General features: G+C 52.1%; 1 protein-coding gene across 1 annotated transcript in view; it reads left to right on the top strand.

Moving 5' to 3' along the window:
* LOC146764316 (uncharacterized) overlaps positions 1-16701 on the top strand; it is a 198864-nt gene extending 182163 nt beyond the window's left edge. The window contains 1 exon segment of the mRNA XM_085565242.1: positions 13504-16701. Coding sequence (XP_085421368.1) covers positions 13504-14104 — 601 coding nt within the window. The 3' untranslated portion in view covers positions 14105-16701.
* The last annotated feature ends 3829 nt before the right edge of the window (positions 16702-20530 follow it).

Genomic DNA, 20530 nt, shown 5'->3' with positions numbered 1-20530 from the left:
TATAAAAGATAGCAGCAGCCCTGGGAGGGGAGAGAGACGAAGAAGACAGCAGACAGAGAGGATGTCAGGGTGTGTGTGCCTCTACCCAGGCCGCTGATCAAATAGCCGCAGTCCAAGAACATAATCTGTTAGATAACTAGCAATAAACTGCCTTGAGACCGAACAGCTAAAGCCTGCGGAGTTTTTCTTTGGAAGCACGGGTTGGAGGAGGAATTTCATCACCACATGAGACCCCAGAGCAAGGCCAGGGTTCTCACATTTTTGTAACTAACTGACAGTAATAACTCAGAGGTATTTGTGAAACAGCCAATGTTGATTTAAAGTACTTGTGGAAGTAGCTAAAACCGTCTGCATGGCCAGATAACATTTAAGGAACGAGTGTGATGAGGACCCTGCCGCTGACCCTTTGACTGTCAGGAACTGTCTCCTGCTGATGTGGAAACCCAGGTGTCCCAGGGTGAGGTTCTGGTGTTTGTATCCCCAATCGTGGGTTCTGTTCATGTTTGATATTCTGTTCTGTGCTCTCAGAACTGACTCTGAAAGTGAAGGTTTGTTTTGTCTTGTTATCAGCTGGCTCACCTCCCCCCATGGTCTGTTCTCCACAAGAGGCTTGTGTGGGCTGGCTTGGCTTGCTTTTGCTGGCTTTGTTTGCTTGCTCTTGCTTCCGCTCTTGCCTTTGCTTTTTCCTGTTAGTTAGTTTAACTAGGCATTCCAATTTTTTCCCTGGACTGTTTCTTTCCCTTTCCTTCTTCTGAATACCATCCAACCTGCTCCAGACTGGGACCCTGTAAACACCGAGGAGCACCGGGAGCCTGCGCTCTGTGATCTGCAGCAGCCATCCCCAGTGCCCAGAGCAATCCCCAGCACCCAGACCCGGGCGACCACCCCCAGGAGAGACTTTCTGGATTTGTCATCTCTGCAGAGTGGTGAAAGAGTTTTGTTGTCATCTGGTGTTGTTCATTTTTTAGTGCTGGGGAGTATTTTGTTTGTTAAATAAACAGGTTCTTTTCCACTTCTCTCAGAGAAAGTTCTTCCCGAATCAGGTGGGTGGGGAGGAGCCGTGGGGGTTTGTTTTCTGGGGGCTCCTTCCAGAGGAGGATTTGGGGGATTTGCATTCCAAGAGCACTCAGGGTTGCGTGTTGAGGTTATGCCCAAGGGGATCTGGGGTTGGACAACACAGCAGGACTGAAGGTTAAAAATGTCCAAGGGGATCTGGGGTTGGAAAACAGTAACACCTAAAATTCTGCTGGGTTGAGAGACATCCAGGATTAAACCTGCTGGGTTGATGGATTAACATTCCATGAGTACTCACGGTGTAGATATGTAATGTAGACTGTTTGAAAGTAAAAGGTACCTTGTATGTGAGAGTGAGTGAAAAATAAAAGTGAGTAAATGTAGATTGATGGAAGTTTATATAATGTAGATTGTTTATTTTGAGCTTTATCTCCTTGGAGGGAGGTGGATTGTGTTGAATGGTATTGTGAGAGAAAGGACTTTTTGAGTAGTTGAAAGAAGGTGGTATTCAGGTTGTTAGAGAAAGTGGGAAACAGAGGCAGAGGACTTGTGAAGAAACGTGAGGAATGGACTATCACATCTAAAATGGGCAACACCAAAACACACCAAAGGAGCGTTGAAAAGGACTTGCTTAGAAAAATCAGCAAAAAGGAGTGACAAGGGAAACAGAGGGCAAGCCTGGATTGAGCACTGTACTCACCAGCGAGAAGATCACACGTACCTGCTGTGGGCAGCAACCCCACAGGCAGGGGAGGTGGGGGTATAAGCCATGCCAGACCTCTGTCATTCCTGTTTCTGTCTCCCATTTGTTGTCTTTTCCCTTCTGAGATACAAGCAAGGTCATGTCACAAATGCTACAGAAAGTGTTACATGGAAAGAACCCAAAGTTCATTTTTGGTACACACACCCATGTCAACAGCCACAGACCCACCCAAATTGAGTACCTGCAGGCAAAATGGGGAAAAACTGCAGTGTACCAGAATAGGCTGGCTTGAGACTGTTTATTGGCTAATGAAGGGGGTGTTTGTGGAAAGTTTAATATATCAGACTGTTGAAAATAGATGACAACGGGGAGGTCATCCTAGAAAAAAACAACCCAGACACCAATCCAAATATGGGAAAACAGTGTTAAAAATTAACTGGTGGGGTAATGTATTGAGGATGGGATGGTGGAAGGAATGGGGATTCTTCCTTTTATGTGTTACAACTGTTATAAATGAAAATTTGTCCAGCCAAATTAACATGAAAAAAAAAATATTTATTTTGCAATCAAATTCTATCTAGGCCAGCCACAAGGAAAGAACAGAGCCGAGCCCGGGGTCGGCCCTGGGTGTGCAACAAAGAGGTCAGCCTCAGCAGAAGTTTTCCTCTAAGCCGACACACCTCCATCCTGGCACAAGCGGTTTTTATAGGGAAAATTCTGCCTGAGGCCAAGATTTCAACAATCAGTCTTTTCTTCCATTAAGAGTCTATATGTTAATGAGATTTTCTTTTTTGGTGATGAGGGAGAACAATTCAGTGTCTGGAGTTTGTTGAATCCCTTGATGAAATTTACGGGAGGGAACGCTGCATTCACCTGTGTCTGCCCAAGGATTTCCATGATATCCATCTCGGGTCCTTCAGGCAGGGATCAGCACCGGGGGTTCCTGTATCTCCCCAGCCATGGCCCATCTCCTGGGGAGCCGCACCTTCTTACTTGTAAATCAGTTTCCAATATACACCCGGTCTCACCTGCGAGGGTGGAGGGGAATCCTAATACAAACGTGTAGAGTGTTAGAGTGTTCTAACAAATCTAAAAAATATTCAATGTCACATATATCATATTAGAATCGGCACCAATTATATCTGCTACATATAACAGTATGGGAAATGTAGCTTTGTAGATAAAATGAAGCTTTAGTAGTTAAAAAAGAAACTATGTATGTGTGTGTTGGGGGGGGGGGGGGGGTTTAAGGAATGAGATACTCGCTTCAAGGAGCACGCAAATTCTCCAGAGAAGAGCAATTTATGGTTTTCTTATTAGAAGAAGCTGATTTCTTCACGCCTTGCTCAGACTCGAAGACCCCGTGGGAATTAAAGAAAACAGTTGACATACAACAGACAGAGTTTTCTGTTTCAAATATAATGTATGCATAACCACGAAGGATATATGAATATGCAACAGTGTATTGTTTTAGGGGTGATTCCTTTATTCACAAGGTACATTCCTCTTGGATTAAGTACCAGAGAGCATCTGGACCTCAGATATTCTTTCCTTTTTATTGTCTTGTAATTGTCTTAACTCTAAATTTTTATCAGTCTAATTATATTCCTATTTTTTCCACCATTTTATTATTATTAAACTTTTAAAATTCTAAAAACCAAGTGATTGGCATTTTTCACAAATTCCTATCAGGAGACAGAGAACCCATTTATCATTTCAATGGCATCATTAGATTAAAAGCTGTCCTCGGAATAAGAACCAACCAGACAGCTCCAGCTCCTGACCTTCCTGCCGACCAAGCCACTGAAATGAGGAACACAACATTTCACCAGGGGATGGGATCAGATTATCTGTGTGCAGAAAAAACAGGAGTTTGTGGAAAACTAAATGACTCAAACTGCTGCTGGCAAAGAGATGACATGGGGAAAGTGTTGAAAAAGATAATAAAGGAAATAGGAAAGCAGTTTCTGTATTGGTCCAAGCATGGAAAGGATGGGAATGAGACACGGTTTTCTGGCTCCCCGGCAGACCAGGGGTTAAACGTTGGGAGTCTCCTGGATTGTCCCCGGAAAGCGCCCATCTCTGCACCGAGCTACCTTTTTTCATTTGTAAATTAGGTCTTTCTTTCTCTGCCAACTGTGGTTTCTCCAGCCCCGGCTGCAGCCACTGGTCATTTAAAACTTTAAGAATCTTTTGTACAAGCACAACTGACTTGATGCATATTTTATATATGCACGAATTATTCCATAACATATATTACAATGGGGCTGCGGAAATCTCCCTGCAGGTCCATGGAGATGCAGAGACCCCCTGCAGGTCCATGGGGGTGCAGAGATCCCCCTGCAGGTCCATGGGGGTGCAGAGATCTCCTGCAGGTCCATGGGGATGCAGAGATCCCCTGCAGCCCCTGCAGGAGCCGGGCTGGAGCTCGGCGATGCCTGAGAGGAGCTGTGAGCCCGCGGGCAGAGGGGCCCCGCTGGAGCAGCCTGTCCTGGCAGGACTGAGCCCGTGGCACAGTGACCCACGCTGCAGCACTCGGAGGGGGCTGTGCCCAGGGGATGGACTCCGCTCCGAGAAGTTCCTGGAGAAGTCTCGGCCGGGAGAGAGCGCAGGGTGCAGCAGGGAACGACTCCTGTCCCTGAGCAGAGGGAGAAGCCCCGGGGGATGAGCTGAGCATGGCCCCATTCCCTGTCTCCTGCCCTGCCGGGGGAGGAGGTGCAGCTGGGAGCAGGGAGGCGTGGGGAAAGCTGCATTTAAGGCTCTGCACTGACTTCTCCTTCTCCTGCTCTGAGGCTTTGGAGTTTTCTGACAGAAATCTCTCCCCTGTCCCACCCACCCACAGGGCTTGGGGCAGGTTTCCCTTTTCGGGGGAAATCAAAGCGAAGCACTGATGCACTAACGAGGGGCAGGAGAAGTGAGGCTCCTGGGCTTCCCGCAGAGGCGGAGGCACGGGGGGCGCAGGGCCGGGAAAGCCGTGGCGGGAGGCGCGGAGAAGTTTGTTTGTGTGGGCAGCTCAATCCCGGCTCGGGCCCGGGCCCGTGCCGGGGCTGTTCCTCATCTCCGGCTTTCCCCTCACGCAGCCCGGGGGCGCCGAGAGCGCGGGGCGAGGCGGGGCCGTGCGCAGAGCCCGCCCCGAGCTCGCTGCCATTGGCCGCCGGTGCCGTCAGTCGCGGTTGCGGCGCGCTGATTGGTGGGAGCGGGGCGCGGCGCGGCCCCGGCGGCGGGCTGAGGGCGGCCGTGGCCGCGCAGCGCCGCCATTGGCCGAGCGGCTGTGCGGGCCCGGCAGCGGCGGCAGCGGCCGGAGCGCGGTGAGGCGGCGGCGGCGGAGCTCGGAGGCGGCCCCGGCGCAGGTGGGAGCCGCGCTGGGCTCTGCGGGGGCTCGGGGCTGGCTGCGGGCGGAGGGGGCGGCAGGGGGCTCCGGCGGCTCGCCGGTGCCGTGTCCAGCCCGTGCCGGCCCCGGGCTGAGGGCGCTGCGGGAGCGGCTGCCCGCGGTCTCCTTCCCGCCGGGGCCGGGCAGGAGCCGCTGCCGGAGCAGCGCTGGCTCGGCCCGGCTGCTGTGGGTAGGACAGAGGGGCTGCCCCGCGGCCGGGAGCGGGCGGGGAAATTCCCGTCGCCGGAGGTTCGTGTGCCCGGCGGAGAGCGAGGAGTCCTGTCAAAGTGACTTTATTGCCGAGCAGGGGCAGAGGCCGTGGGGCATTTGCCGTGCGCTCTCTGCCGTGCTTGTAGTCCGCAGCCTCCTTTTTATCCTCATCTTCCCGGCCGCATCTCCCTCTGCCTTTGCCCACCGGCTGAGTTCCTTGGAAGGTTCCGACTTCCCGATGCGCCTGGAGCCTGTCCTCGTTAATGTGCACCCTCCTTTTGTAGAACAGCGGATATTCATGGCTCTGTTAAGTCTTTGTGCTGCTCCTCGAGGTTCGGGAATGTAGCGGGACTTTGAGCAGCTGTCTGGGTCAATTTGTAACATTTATTGGGACTGATGGTTTCTCTCGTTACTTTCTTCTCTACAAGTGCCTGGCCCTATCTCCAGGCAGATTCACTCCTTGACTCTGTTTTGTTCTTCCCGGGCCCTCTTTGGTTTTGGGATTATTCTCGGTGTCCTCATTCCCTGTCCTTTTGTAGCCGTTTGTGGATCAGGAGGCCTGGCTGCCACCTGCATGCCCTGGCTCAGCTGCTGGATGAGCTGCACTGCCAAGGTGTGGAGCATGGTAAAAAGATGAGAGTTGCTGCAGCACAGAAGAGGAGAAGCAGCATTCGTTTGACCCCTGGTCTGCTGGGGAGCCGGGGAGCCGTGTCCCATTCCCATCCTTTCCATGTTTGGACCAATACATAAACTGCTCTCCTATTTCCTTTGTTATCTTTTTTAGCAGTTTTCTCTTGTCATGTCTTTGCCAACAGCAGTTTGAGCCACTTTGTTTCCCCCAGACTCCTGTTTTTTCTGCTCACAGATAATCTGATCCGATCCCCTGGTGAAATGTTGTGTTTCTCATTTCAGTGGCTTGGTCGGCAGGAAGGTCAGGAGCTGGAGCTGTCTGGTTGGTTCTTATTCCGAGGACAGCTTGTAATTTAATGATGCCATTGAAATAATAAATGGGTTCTCTGTGTCCTGATATGAATTGATTCAGGTCCCAGGGGCTGGCCCATGGTGTTGTAGGATTTGTTCTGGTGGCCCTTCAATTCTTTTGCCCATTTTTGGGTGTTCCCTCCATCCGGGGCTGCGTCAATTGACTGCTTTTTTCTAATTACATCATCAAATACTTGAATTCCAGCTGATTTCCCTGAACTTGTTATAGCAACAACCCCAGTGCTCTGATACACCCTGTACAGCACATACAGTGACAGAAGGTGTTGCAGTGGGCAGAGGGATGATCCCCCCCTTATTTTAGTGAAGTTTTCCCAACATTCTCCATTTGCTGTTTCCCTTTGCAGCTTCAGCCATTTCTGTTGCAGAGTCAGAGATCCTCAGCACGGGCTCTGCCTTCAGCTGTGCAGATTCCATCTGTGCAAGCAGGCAGAGCTTGGGGTGAGGGGCAGAGGGAATCAGCCAATTCCTGCCCCAGGCAAGAAGAGCCAGGTACATTGTCTCCACTTCGCCCCTGCAGTGTTAATTTGCATTTCTCAAGCTCCTTCTGGGTGCCTGGAATGCAGCTTCTCTTCCAGAGGAGCTTCAGCAGCCTCACGTGTGCCCCCCCCCACAACCTGCCGCTTTATTTTTTTTTCCTTCAAATAATCCGTTTAGTATTTGTGACTTAAAGGGTCACCTTTAAATCTCTTCTAGTTTTGCAAAATGCTGCCTAAAGGTGAACGTTGAAAAACCCAGACCAAAATTTTGGTATCTCTTACAGAAACATACACAAAAAAATTCCAAGGCAATTCAGTTCTTTTCTACTTCTCCTTGGAGTAAAAATTCATTCTCACATCCCTGACCCAAACATAACTGGCAATATTGAAGTGGGATTATTACAAAAAAAATACTCTAATTCTCTAAACTTTGCATTGGAACTGCAAGAAAAAGAAAAACTCCACCAATATGTTTAGTGTTAGAGTCAAGGCATTCCTTGATTCTGGCCAGGATGTGCAACAGAAATCATTCCATCCCCACACAGCCCGGGTGTGCAAAGAAAATTGTTCCATGACACGTGGGTTTTAGATTTTTCCCAAACTTGATACAGTCTAAATGCATTGGTTTAATGTTTTGTAGTTTCGAGTTGTGCAGTTTTTAGTATTTGGTTTCCTGTTGGACCCGGATTTCTTTGCTTCTGCTGTTAATGAGGTGGGAAGTGCTGGATTTCCTTCTCAGCCTTTTGCAGACCAGGTGTCTGCAGCCCTGCCGGGGGCAGTGTCTGGGGTAGGTGTTGGTTGCTGTTTGCTGCTGGGGTTGATGTTTTGCTGCTGGTCGTTATCTTTGTGGGTGTCTTTCGGGCCATTCCCAGTGTGTTGAGGTGTTAAACTCATCTCCACTGAGTGGTGTAACATCCCTTAACAAAACCTTTAACATTTCTTTCCCAAGGCCAAGGCAAAGCAAGCCTGAGTAGAGAAATCAAAGGTTAACAATGTTCAAGTCTATGAGCTGGTCTATTTTCCATGGATACAGTGGCAGGCAGGGCAGTGTGTGAGTGTGAGTGAGAGGCAGAGTGGAATTGTCCCGGTGTCTCCCCAGCAGCTGTGGCAGTGCAGGCCCAGAGAGCACTGAAGCTGCAGCAGTGGCAGCAAGGGCTGGCCCCGGTGGCTGGAGCTGCCCAGGGAGGGTGGCCAGGCCGAGGATTTCAGCAGAGGATGTGTGGGCAGGCCCAGGGCCTTGCCCCGCTGTGGAGCCCTGGCTGCTGCTGCGCTGCCTTCAGTGCAGGCTCAGGGGGGCCTCCCATCCTCCTGCTGCAGGCGGGAAGTGCAAATCTCCGGGGCTGCAGAGACCTGGAGCCCAGGCTGAGGGGTCCCCCCGTGTTCAGCTGTGCTGGCGGCTGTTTCTGGCCTCGGGGCCCCTTGGCATGGGCCACGCCACTTGGCCACCAGTGGTGCTGCTTTGCACTCCTTAGGCAGAGCCCATGTCCTGCTTGGATGTTGGCAGCAGCAAAGTGCCAAGTCAGGCTCTGTGCCAGCCCAGCTTCCTGGGGGAGAGATTGCACCAGAGACAGGATTCTGGCCACAGACTGCTTTAAATGTGCATCCCTTATCTCCACCCTGCACTAGGTGGAGAATTCCCAGCGTAAGGAATTCCTGATATCAATTGCAAGGGGAAATAATCGAATATCTGCCCTGGGTCTGGCTCTTCTTCTTGCCCAAGCCAATGGCAAAAGCCGTACCCATAGCATCTTGGTTTCTATCCCCAGCTTCCAAAGGTGTTTCTTTCTTTCCCCATTCATTTTTTGTACTCAGCCTGAGCTCTGGGGTTGCCAGGGGTATGGAGGTCCCATTGTATTCCTAAAGCTGCCATAAGCCCCTGGAGGATCTTTCCTGTAAAATGAGTTCTGCTCTCTGAGTCTGTTGCTTCCACAATCCCTTTTATTGGAATTATGTCTTTTAGAAATACCCTAATAAGTGATCCAGTGGTTGCTGAGCAATCAGAATTGCTTTTGCCCCCCTGTTAGGTGAGATGGTGTCACCAGAAGATATTGAAGCCTTCCTGCTCAGGGCATTTCAGTGCCAGGCTCTTAGAAGCACACACAGCTGTGCTGGTTGAGCTGACCGTGGGGGGGTAACCTGCACTTTGTCTGATTCCCTTTCCTCAATAACAGTGTGTCTTGGAACTCTTTTCCCTTCTGCTGCCCTTGAAGAGCCATCCACAAAGACATTTTCTGCCTCAGGCCAGGGAATGTCTCCTGAGTCTCCCCCAGGCTGGGTCTGGAGCTGTGTCACTTGAATGCAGTGCTGGGTTTCTTCCCAGCCCCTCTGTGGGCTGTTCAAACAGGAGGCTGGGTTAAACCCTTCCCCTGTGCTCAGTTCTGAATCCTCCTGTGCCACTGAACAAGTTTCACACTGTAATAACCGAGCACTGCTCATCCATTGCGAGGCTCTTTTGGTTATCAAAGCTTGAACTTGATGGCAGACTGGAACAGTTGGAGATCTGTTGTCATCAGGTTTTGGGCCTCGGTTCCCGTTGAAGCTGTGGCTGCACAATTCTGCAGACAATGAGGCCACTCTGGCCACTGGGTGAAACATTTTGGCGCAAGAGTTCCTTTGGCATGGCCCTGTTTAACATTCACCTACAATTCCAATTTCTTTTCTGAGTCTGGAAGAGCCCCAGCTGAGGAATCAATATTTATAGTTGTTCATTTTCTCAAGTTTTTCTCACTTTCTCCTTTCCATACCACAGCATGAAAGCTGTCTGGGTTTAAAAAGTCCTACAATGCTCTGGCTGGAACATAGAATCCTCAATCCAGGTTGTGTATTTGTGTTTTAATTCTCAGAATTGTTGCAGCTCATTTTGGTCTTTTCCTTATTTTAGTTTACTTCTTTACATCTGAAATTGCCTAGACTCTCTCTGGGTCAATCCTTCAGTCAAATTATGTCCCATATATTTAACCTTTTTCTTCACCATTTGTAATTTTTTTTCAAATACTCAAAATACGACTTTTAGCCAGAAAATTCAGCCATTTCAGAGGGGCTTTGTCTACCACTTGTTCTTGTCCTCCTCATTGGAGCCATCTGATTCCTTGAGTGCAGGATAGGAGTGCTGTAGGGAGACATCCCTGGCTCCCAAAGCCCTGCCTTTAGCAGGGACTCCATACCAGGCTGTGAGCCCTTCCTTCCCTCCCCTGGAACAGGGTGTTGCTTTTAGACACCACTTGTCCTGGTTGCTTGCAAGAGGCTCCACATCAAATTTTCCGTCTTTCCATGGGGCTGCCCAAACCTCTGGGTTCCCTTCAGCACAGGCCTTGCCAGACATTTGACACAAAGGTACAGCAGCAATAGTCTCTGTATCACCTTTTACAATATTACAATGCCACCATCAAATTCCTTCCTAGTTAATAACAATCAGAGTAGGAAGAAAAAGAAATTAGTTTATTTCAAACCGATTCTCTTCAGCTCCTAATAGTGATTGAACAAATGACACCAGCTCAACTTTCCCATTTATTCCCTTAATAATTAAACATTCCTTTACAATTTTCCCCCCCTTAGGTGTAAGATTCAGAGTGGATGGAGAGGCCCCTGTGTCCATCAGGAGAGGCCTCCTCTGGATGCAGACCCAGCCTGAATGTTCTCCAGGGCTCCAGTGTGGTGGGTCCCCGGTGGGATGGGAGCTCAGAGAGCCCTGCCAATCCATGTCCATGCAGGGGTGGACTTGCTCCTGCTGAGGGTGCTGCTGTCTGTGCTTGCAGTGTCCTTGTGGGCTGCAGCTGGAGCCCTGACTCCTTCCCAGGGGCTTGTAGGAACTCTGCCATGGCCTTTGCCTTCAGCTTGGCCTTTTGCTCATCCCTTCTTGCCTTCAGCTGCTGTGCCCTTGTGCCCAAGTGCTGCAGGGCCTTCTTGTGCCACTCCTGCAGCCCCGGTCACTGCCTGTGGGTGCTCATCCTCTGAGAGCTGCTGAGCTTTCTGCAAAACCTTTCCTTTCTGCAGGGACCCAAAGCAAATCCTGAACAGCAAATCCTGATCCTTCCATGTGCACTCTGCATTTCCCAGCTGTTCCTTTGTTTTCCCCGTTGTGCTCAGGGTCCCTGCCCAGCCCGTGTGGCAGAGCCGGTGCCTGTCCTGCCGCAGTGTCCAAAGGCGGCCCCCCCGGCGGGCAGGGCCGGCAGCTCCCCGGGGCCGGGCAGCGGCCGGGGCGTCCCGCAGCCTCCTGGGGGCCGGGGGCCACTGCCGGCCCTGCCCGGGGCTGGTGGGGTCAGGCAGCGCCCGGCGCTGAGCCCCGGCTGCCCCACAGCCCCGGCCCGGCCCCGCAGCTCCCCACAGGCCCCAGCCCGTGCTCCCGGTGCCGCACCTCTGCGCCCGGTGCTGCCGCTGCCACCGCAGAGAAACCCCTGGCATCCTGACCTCCTGCTTTTCCTGTCTGGGCAACTGGGACTTCAAAATAGTAGCTGGCAAATTGTGAGGTTAAGACTCTGTGGAAAAACATCCCAATCCAGAGTATTTTTCTGTTCCTCCTCTTTGCCATCATCCTTTTTCTTACCACATAGATTCCTCCTGCTGCTTCTTGCCTGAACTATATTTTTGCACGCTCCCCTTCACCTGATTCCTTCCCAGCACACCAGCACCATCCATCCCCTGTTGTCCAAATGCCTTCTCCACTTCCTCTGCATTCTCCCAAGGGACCCTTCAGAGATATTTTGGGATCATCATCCCTTTGGCCAGGACCCCTTCCTGGCTTTCCCTTTTCTCCCCTCCATGGGTGCCCTGCCATGTTCACTCCCCGAGGATCCCAGGGCACTCACTGATGAGATTTTCAGTGCTCTCTACCTTCTGACTCTTCACAGACCCCCTGATGTGTCACTCGTCTGTCTCCTGGTCACTCCCGGGTCCCCAATCAATCCCCGGTGCCGCTGCCAGCCAAGGGAGCCGATCACCCAAAGTGGGTGAGGCACCTTCAGCTGCACTCCCTGCCTGCCACCCCGGCTGGTGGAAGGAATTCCGAATGGGCCCCAGGTTGTGCAGAAAAACTGACATCAGCAGAGAATTCTGTCCACAGAGCAGAGAGACGAATCTTATAAAATAATTTATTTCCTGAAAATGGGAAAGAGTAGGGGACAGTCCTCATGGGATCTCTCCAATTGTTTGAGGACACAGCTTCCTTTTCATCCTAATTCTCCTGGCCACATCTCCCTGTGCTTTCCCCATTGGCTGAAGTACTTGGGAGGTACAGACTTCCCAATCCACCTATTACATACCCACCTTTATATACTCCATGCTTTCATATAGCAAACGATATTCATGGCTCTGTTAAGTCTTGTTCTTCTGGAAGTTCATGAATAGAGCAGAACCTTGGCTGAGCAGCAGTCTGTGTCATCAATTAATAAAATTTTCTGAAACCGATGTCTTCTCCTGTCACTTCCTAACATAAAAGTTCTTTGGCCCTATCTCCGAGCAGCTTCAGAGCATCTGTTTGTAAAGACACTTTCCTGTTGTTCCTTCCATGGGGTCCCCCGTTTGTGGGACATCCCCCCTGGAGCAGGGTGTCCCCTCTGTGCTGCAGCCCCAGGGCTCGGGCAGAGCTCAGCCAATCAGAGCCCGCGGCGCTGATGACTCACCAGTTGCCAGGCAGACTCGCAGCTCCCCGCGTTCCCCACCTGGACCCACCTGCGCCCCCCCTCGGCCCCATGGCCCCGCGAGGGGAATTTGGGGAGGTGGGAGTGGGGCAGCGCCAAGGCCGGGCCCCCCGCGCTGTCCTGGCGGGAGCGGCTGCAGTGGGGACCGAGTGCGGGCGGGAGCGGCCGAGAGCCCAGCGCTGCCCCAGCCCGACCTGCCCCAGCTCCATCCCTGCCCCTGCGCTGGGATGCTGTGGGTGTGGGGGGAAGAGGGAGCCGGCAGTGGGTGCTGGGCCTGGGGGCAGGAGGAGAAGGGAAGGAGAAGCAGGCTTGAGGAACAGAATGGTCAAACGATGGATGTGGCAGGAGAAGATGGCATTGTGGAGGAGAAGGAAGCATTGCAGGAGGAAGAGGAGTGTGAGGAAGAACAGAGACACAGGAGGAGGAGGAGGAGGAGGAGCAGAAAGAGGAAGCAGCAGAAGGTTCCACCCCTCCCTGTGTCTGCAGCCTCCCCCCAGCCCCAGGAGTGCTGCTCCCCCCACATGCAGCAGGTGACTGTGGAGGGGGATCCACAATTTTCACGGGGTGAATCTTGTTGTTTCTGAGCTTTCTTGGGCTAAATGTTGGTGCTTTGGTTTTATGTGGCAGCTGAATCTTCCTGTTTTGGAGGAGGTTTTTGCTGACTTGTGATGTTTGGGGAGTTTTTGATCTGTGTCTTGAAGTTTGTGGGATTTTTGGGCTGAATCTTGGTGTTTTGGAGGTTCTTACAGACACAAGATTCCCAATGACTTCCTGGGATGAACTTGGGCAAGGAGGAACCTCCAGTCCAAGGTGCTCTTCTCTTGTTTTTTCCCCAAACCAGGAGTTTTCATTTCCAGGCCGTGGCTGGATGGAGGAGGAGGAAAAGCCCCGGAGATGCTGCAGGAGGAGGAGCTGCAAACCCAGCCCAGGGAGCTGCGGGGAGGAAAGAGCCCCCCTGAGCCAGGAAGGCGGGCGGAGATCCAGGCAGAGCTCGGAGCTGGTGCAGAAGCCTCATGGCAGGGAGAAGCCCCACAAGTGCTTGGAATGTGGGAAGGGTTTCAGCTGGAGCTACCACCTGATCGAGCACCAGAGGATCCACACTGGGGAGAGGCCCTACGAGTGTGGGGAGTGTGGGAAGAGGTTTCGGACCAGATCCCATCTCCTCAGTCATGAGCGGATTCACACAGAGGAGAGGCCCTACCACTGCCCCGACTGCGGGAAGGGCTTCAAGGACAACTCCAACCTCACCATGCACCGGCGCATCCACACCGGGGAGAGGCCCTATGAGTGTGGGAAGTGTGGGAAGGGTTTCAAAAACATGTCTGGCCTGATGGTGCACCAGGTGCTCCACACTGGGGAACGGCCCTATGAGTGCTTGGAATGTGGGAAGAGCTTTGGGCGGAGCTCACACCTGAGAAGACACCAGGGCATCCACACTGGGGAGAGGCCCTACGAGTGTCCCCAGTGTGGGAAGAGGTTTCATACCAGCTCCAATCTCCTCCTCCATGAGCGGAGTCACACAGAGGAGAGGCCCTACCGCTGCCCCGACTGCGGGAAGGGCTTCAAGCACAACTCCAACCTCACCGTGCACCAGCGCATCCACACCGGGGAGAGGCCCTACGAGTGTGGGAAGTGTGGGAAGAGCTTCTCCAGGAGCTCTCACTTGACCCAGCACCAACGGAGGCACCACTAAGGGAAGCCCTGTGAGTGCCCCGAGTGAGGGAAGAGCTTGGAGTGAGGGAAGAGAGTGAGGGAAGAGCTTGGTGTGCTGCTGCAGCTCCATCCCCCATGGGAGGATCCGGGATGGATGATCCCCAGTGACCCCCGTTGGGCAGAGCCCTGGTGCCCCCATATGGGGAATAAAACAGAGAGTAAAGCAATGGAGCTGATAAAGGGGCCCGATATCTGAGGCCTGACTGAGCAGAAACTGTGGGAGACACAGACACAGTTTCAGTCTCCCTGGGCAAGAAGACTGACCAAGCAACATGGTGTGAGACTTTGTGATAAGATAAATGCTCCCAGGTTACTGGATGTCACCAAGAATGTGTAACCAATGGGAAATTGTTACCAAAAACAGAGCCCTCTATAAGCACCATACAAGTAAATCCCTGTATAAACACCTGGTACACTCAATAAAATTGGCTTTGGTCTAAACTCGTATGTCCCCGTCTCTCCATGGTGGATAACCCTGTTGTGGGTGATCCCCGTTGGGTGGGGGAAGGTGCTGGAGGGATTTCTTTCCCTTCTCCTGGTGCTGCCGTGGTTTGGTTGGTAATAAATTCCCTCCCTGTGCCCAGGCCGGGTCTGTTGTCCCCGTGCCGGTGCTCGGGGCGGGATCTCTCCCGTTCCTTCTCTGCACTGCCGGGCCTCTCCTCAGCCAATGAGAGAACGCGGTGGAGAAGAGTCAGCCAATGAGAGCGAGCGGGGCTGATGACTCACCAGTTGCCGGGCAGACCCGCAGCAGGCAGTGTTCCCCACCTGGACCCGCCCTCCCTGCCCAGTGCCGGCCCCGCCGTGGGGTCCCCCCAAGTCCCTCCCCAGTGCCCCCATGAACTGGGCTGGGTTTAACTGGGAAGCTTTACTGGGAACACTGGGAGCAGGGGGCAGGGCCAGAGTGACAGCAGGGCTGGGGGGACACTCGACCCCCCCAAAATCAGCGTGGGGATAGAGCTGGGAAGGTCCTGGCTCGGCCCGAGGCCACGGGGAGCAGCTGCGGCCGCCGGCGTCTCAGGAGCTCTGTGGGCAGAGAAAGGGGGGTGACATCGGGCTGGCGGCCCCGGGGAGCACACACATTCCAGAGGAGGGGGGACACGACACACGGGACCCCCCAGACATTCTTGCGCAGGTAGAACCCGATCCCCAGTGCCAGGAAGACAGAGCCCAACTCGGGTGTCTCCAGTTCCTGTCAGCATCTTGCTGCGGCAGCATCCAGCAGCATCTCTGGGTGGTCCGCAGGGGTCAGGATCTCCCAAAAACTCTCACAGACACCCTGGCCCCTCCAAGCACCCTCCAGGTCACTCCCAGCCCACTTAGGATCCCCTGAAACCTCCCTCTTGATCCCTTCCTGACCTCCCCTGGACCCACCAAAGCCCCTCCTGTCACTCACAGGATCCCACAGCCTTCTTATAGTCACCCCCACTGTCCCAGGACCCCCAAATCCTCTCCCAGTCTCTTCCCAATGCCCACCAGGACCCTCAGAACCCCATCCCACCCTCCCCAGTATCCTTCAAACCCCTTCTTAGCCCTTCCAAACCCCCAACCTCATCTCCCAGTTGAAACCAGGCTCTCTCCAACTCCCTCCCAGTTGCTCCCAGCACATCCCAGTGGCTCTCGCAGCGCCCCCAGTTCCTCCCCCATACCCCAGTTCCGGCTCACAGGTTGTTCCAGGCTGATGTTGTTGGCAGGTGAAGGTGAGCCCGGCCCGGGTTGGGGTTTCCAGCAGCACCAGGAGCTGGTGGGTCCAGTCCCCGTTGGGGACCACGTTGGTCGCCACCACAGAGAGCTCCTGCTGGCCCTGGAACCACCTCAGCTGGATGGGAGCAGGCGGCCGGGGCCGGGCCGGGAGCTCGAGGGCAGCAGAGAGATGGACACGCTGGGGGGCACTGGGAGAGAGTGGGTGTAATAAATACAAAGGTCATTGTTCATCAAAATGAGTGTTAAAGGAGACAAGAATTTGAACTGAGTAGGGAATGCAACTAGCATAGAAGACTGTATATCTAATTATATACAAGTTTCGTTTTAGGCCAAGGACAATCTGCAAGGAAGATGAGGAGCCTTCATTCCTGCGACCTCCAAAGGCAGAAAAAAAGACCCCCAGCGACCAATTGCACCTGTGCAGAGTGCATCGAGAGAAAATACGTCAACTGGGACGTATAAAACCAAAAAGGTCAAAGGGGGAAGGTGCTCCGTGGCAGAGCAGAGGCTCCCCGGCTGCCCCGCGCTGTTCTTTTGCTTAATACCGCTTGCTTACTAAATTCTTGTTAATTGATTTATCTATAATTAGCCTCCCCAGTTGAATTTGTCCGTAACAAATTTGGTGCCGTGACTCGGATAAGGGCGACCGGGTGGGAATTCCTAATCAGGGAGGCGCCCCGCTGCCTCTGCAGCGGCCCTGGTGCAGGCTTTTCCTTCCCAGACCCTTACCGACAAACCCAAATTCGGTATTGAGCACAAGGGATACCGGTAACCCCGTAATCTTTGTGCACGAAGCCGGGCGAAGACGCAGGACAGCGTGAGTATAAAAGTGGGGATCCGCTGGGTTGGGCTGGGATCCCAGGACATAACGCGTGAGACGTCCTTGTAGGACGAGGCACGGGCAGAGCTCTGAGTAGTGCGGTTTGCAGAGCCCGCGAGGGGCTGGGCACCAACAGGGGCCGCGAGTGTGTGTGTGCCTGAAGGTGTCCTGGGAGATGGGACAGAGGAAAAGCAAGCCCTCTGCTTCCATGGGGACGGGGACCCCGGTAACGCTTCCCCAGATCCCCCCTGACAGTCCGTTAGGTCTAATGATAAAATCTTGGGATGAATATCCTTCAAGGAAAGGGAAGGCTAGGGCAAAAATGATACATTATTGTATAAAAGAATGGGGAGGAAAACACATCTGTAGTGATAATTTGTTTTGGCCAGTGGTTGGAAACTTCAAGGTCTGGATTTACCAGGCATTAAACATTTATGTAAACTCTAGAGAACCTTTTGATACGGAAGAGAGCAAGTATGCTGCTCTCTGGATAGTGGGGGAAACAGGAGCAAAACCTTTTGCCTTAAGCACCCAGGGAGGGAAAAAGAAAAATAAAAAGCCTGAGGAAGTTCCAACTGCACCCCCTCTACCATACATACCTCCTCCTCCTCCACCCCCACCAGCACCACCCACAGTCTACCCCGATTTAGATCAAGGGGGAGATTTTGATAACCAAGAGGTAGAAATCCCAGAGCCGGTCCCTGAGGAAATCGCTGTGTTACTCGTAGTCTAACAAGGGGGGAAAGAGAAAGGGAAGGGCAAGCTCTATATCCATGAAGGGAAGTAGCTTTGGGAATGATCCCTAACCCCAGTGCTGGTCAGCAGGGACAACCAACCCAAATTCTGGGAATAGGTTATGTGGAGGTACCTCTCAGGAGATGTGAGGGAGTTCAAGAAAGAAATGGGAGCATATGGGCCAAATCTTAAAGGAATTTTCTGACCCTATAGCCTGGGACATCCCATGTGAGCAAATTCAGAATCCAGCTGAGGTGGCAAAGTACCTGAAATATAAATGCCATGATAAGTCTAAGGAGAAAAAGATCATTGCAGCAAGCTGGGCCCTGGCATGTGCTTATCACACCCTGCTAGATACTGTAGGGCAGCAGACAGAGGAAGGGGGGCAGGGAGATAAATCAGCAGCGATCCCAGTCACTCAGGCTGCAGCCAACAGCCCCGGCTGGAAGCCAGCAGCTAAACCAGACAGGGAGCCTAAGCCAGCAGCTAAACCAGACAGGGAGCCTAAGCCAGCAGCTAAACCAGACTGTGAGCCTCAACCAGTGGCTGTTGCTATGAGCACAATGGGCCACTAATACCTCAGGCCATCAGGGCAGAGATGCCACCTACAAGTGGGCACGAGACCGAGGGGTGGATCTAACCATGGACAGTATTTCTCAGGTGATCCATGACTGTGAGACCTGTGCTGCCATCAAACAGGCCAAGCGGGTGAAGCCCCTGTGGTATGGTGGGCGGGGGTCCAAGTACAAGTATGGGGAGGCCTGGCAGATTGACCACATCACACTGCCCCAGACACGCCAAGGCAAGAACTACGTGCTCACCATGGTAAAAGCCACCACAGGATGGTTGGAAAGCTACCGTGTGTCTCATGCTACAGCCCGTAACACCATCCTGGGCCTTGAAAAGCAGGTCCTTTGTAGGCATGGTACCCCTAGGAGGATTGAGTCAGACCATGGGACTCATTTCAAGAACAGCCTTATCAACACCTGGGCTAGGGAACATGGCATTGAGTGGGTGTACCACATCCCAAACCATGCACCAGCTGCAGGCAGAGTGGAGAGGCACAATGGACTGTTAAAAACCACCTTAAAAGCATTGGGTGGAGGATCTTTCAAAAATTGGGAGCAACATTTAGCAAAGGCCACCTGGTTAGTTAACAGCCGAGGTTCCACCAGTCGAGCAGGTCCTGCCCAGTCTGAGCCCCTGAATATAGTAGATGGAGATAAAGTCCCAGTGGCACATGCCAGAGGTTTGTTAGGAAATCAGTGTGGATCAATTCTGTCTCGAGTACAGACAAACCCATTTGTGGGATTGTCTTTGCTCAGGGACCAGGTTGTACATGGTGGATAATGCAGAGAGATGGAACAACACGATGTGTACCTCAGGGGGATCTGATTGTGGGGTGAGACTCATGTGCAAATATCACTGTTTGCTGGATGTTACTGCCAGTGTCTGTACATGAAAACACACAGACATGAGACAGAAGGAAATGTGTAAGTGTCAAAGGTTTGAGTAAATGAAAGAAGTTTTTACTTGATGAAGTTTATACATGATGTTGAAGATATGGAGATAAGGGGTGGAATGTCCGAGGGTGATGTTATGGTGTTTGTATCTCCAATCGTGGGTTCTGTTCATGTTTGATATTCTGTTCTGTGCTCTCAGAACTGACTCTGAAAGTGAAGGTTTGTTTTGCCTTGTTATCAGCCGGCTCACCTCCCCCCATGGTCTGCTGTCTAGAAGAGGCCAGTGCTGGCTGGCTTGCTTTGCTTTCCTTGGTGGCTTTTGCTTGCTTTGCTTTGCTTTTTTTGCTTGCTTCTGCTTTTGCCTTTTCTTCCTAGTTAGTTTAGCTGAGCAGTCCAGTTCTTTCCCTGGACTGTTTCTTTTCCCTTTCCCTTTCCTGAATACCATCCAACCTGCTCTGGACTGGGACCTGGGAACCCCGAGGAGCACCGGGAGCCTGCGCTCTGTGATCTGCAGCAGCCATCCCCAGTGCCCAGAGCAATCCCCAGTGCCCAGACCCGGGCGACCACCCCCAGGAGAGACTTTCTGGATTTGTCATCTCTGCAGAGTGGTGAAAGAGTTTTGTTGTCATCTGGTGTTGTTCATTCTTTTAGTGCTGGGAAGGGTTTTGTTTGTTAAATAAACAGGTTCTTTTCCACTTCTCTCAGAGAAAATTCTTCCCGAATCAGGTGGGTGGGGAGGGGCCATGGGGGTTTGTTTTCTGGGGGCTCCTTCCAGAGGTTTTTCTCCCAAATTGGCCCTAAACTAGGACAAATATTTTGCTGCCCATTTCGTGTCTGGAGAGAGTGAAAAAAAAAAACAACCTGTTCTAATCATATTTTGGTTCCAATTACTTTGTGTTAGTATGGAGCAGTTACTGGCTATGTTGTTTGAATTCATAGTGTCTTTTAGAGTGCAGGCCTGTATGTGTTTCTGGTCCCTAGGGTTTTTTGAGATCTTAATCCCTCTATGGTCCCTAGGTTTATTTTCTTATTCAGGAATTGCTCCGGTATTGTCCCTAATATGTAGTTTTTGTAGTAGAAGGGCACTGACCAGAATATCCATTGGGCTGGGCTTGGGTGTCATGGCTTTCAGGGGTTTATGAAGGTGCTGAAGTCTGTTCCAGGAATGCATGGCTCATGGTCATGGTTGTGCAGCCAGTTTGTTAGAGGGGAAGCAGGGGTTGAGGCTTTTCAGCCGTTGCTTTCCTTCTTCTCCTCTGAATCTCTAAGCTCCCTATTAGAGAATGTTCCATTTCCCCTGACTGTTAAAGAGACCATCTTTAATGTGTTTAATCTGGTAACCTTTCTCTCTACAGTCTGCAGTCTCTCTAGAATGAGGGCTGAGATTTCTAGAGGGGCTGAAGAGACCCCTGACCCAGGAGTAGACCCAGGTGTGAGAAATCCTGAGTGGTGTGGGAAATGGGGGGCGCGGGAATTGGCACATAGACCGTTTCCCCACATTCAAATAGATTTTACTGATTTGCCTAAAGTAGGAAGGTATAAACACTTATTGGTGATAATAGATCACTTGACTCACTTTGTAGAGGCATTCCCTACCTCCAGGGCAACTACACAAACAGTAGTAAAAATACTATTAGAAGAGATAATCCCCCGCTATGAACTAGCAGAAGTAATAGACTCAGACAGA

The sequence above is a fragment of the Lonchura striata genome, chromosome 35, assembly GCF_050655825.1.
Source record: "Lonchura striata isolate lonStrDom1 chromosome 35, ASM5065582v1, whole genome shotgun sequence".
NCBI lineage: Eukaryota > Metazoa > Chordata > Aves > Passeriformes > Estrildidae > Lonchura > Lonchura striata.
This window is presented reverse-complemented; position numbering and strand designations above follow the sequence as displayed.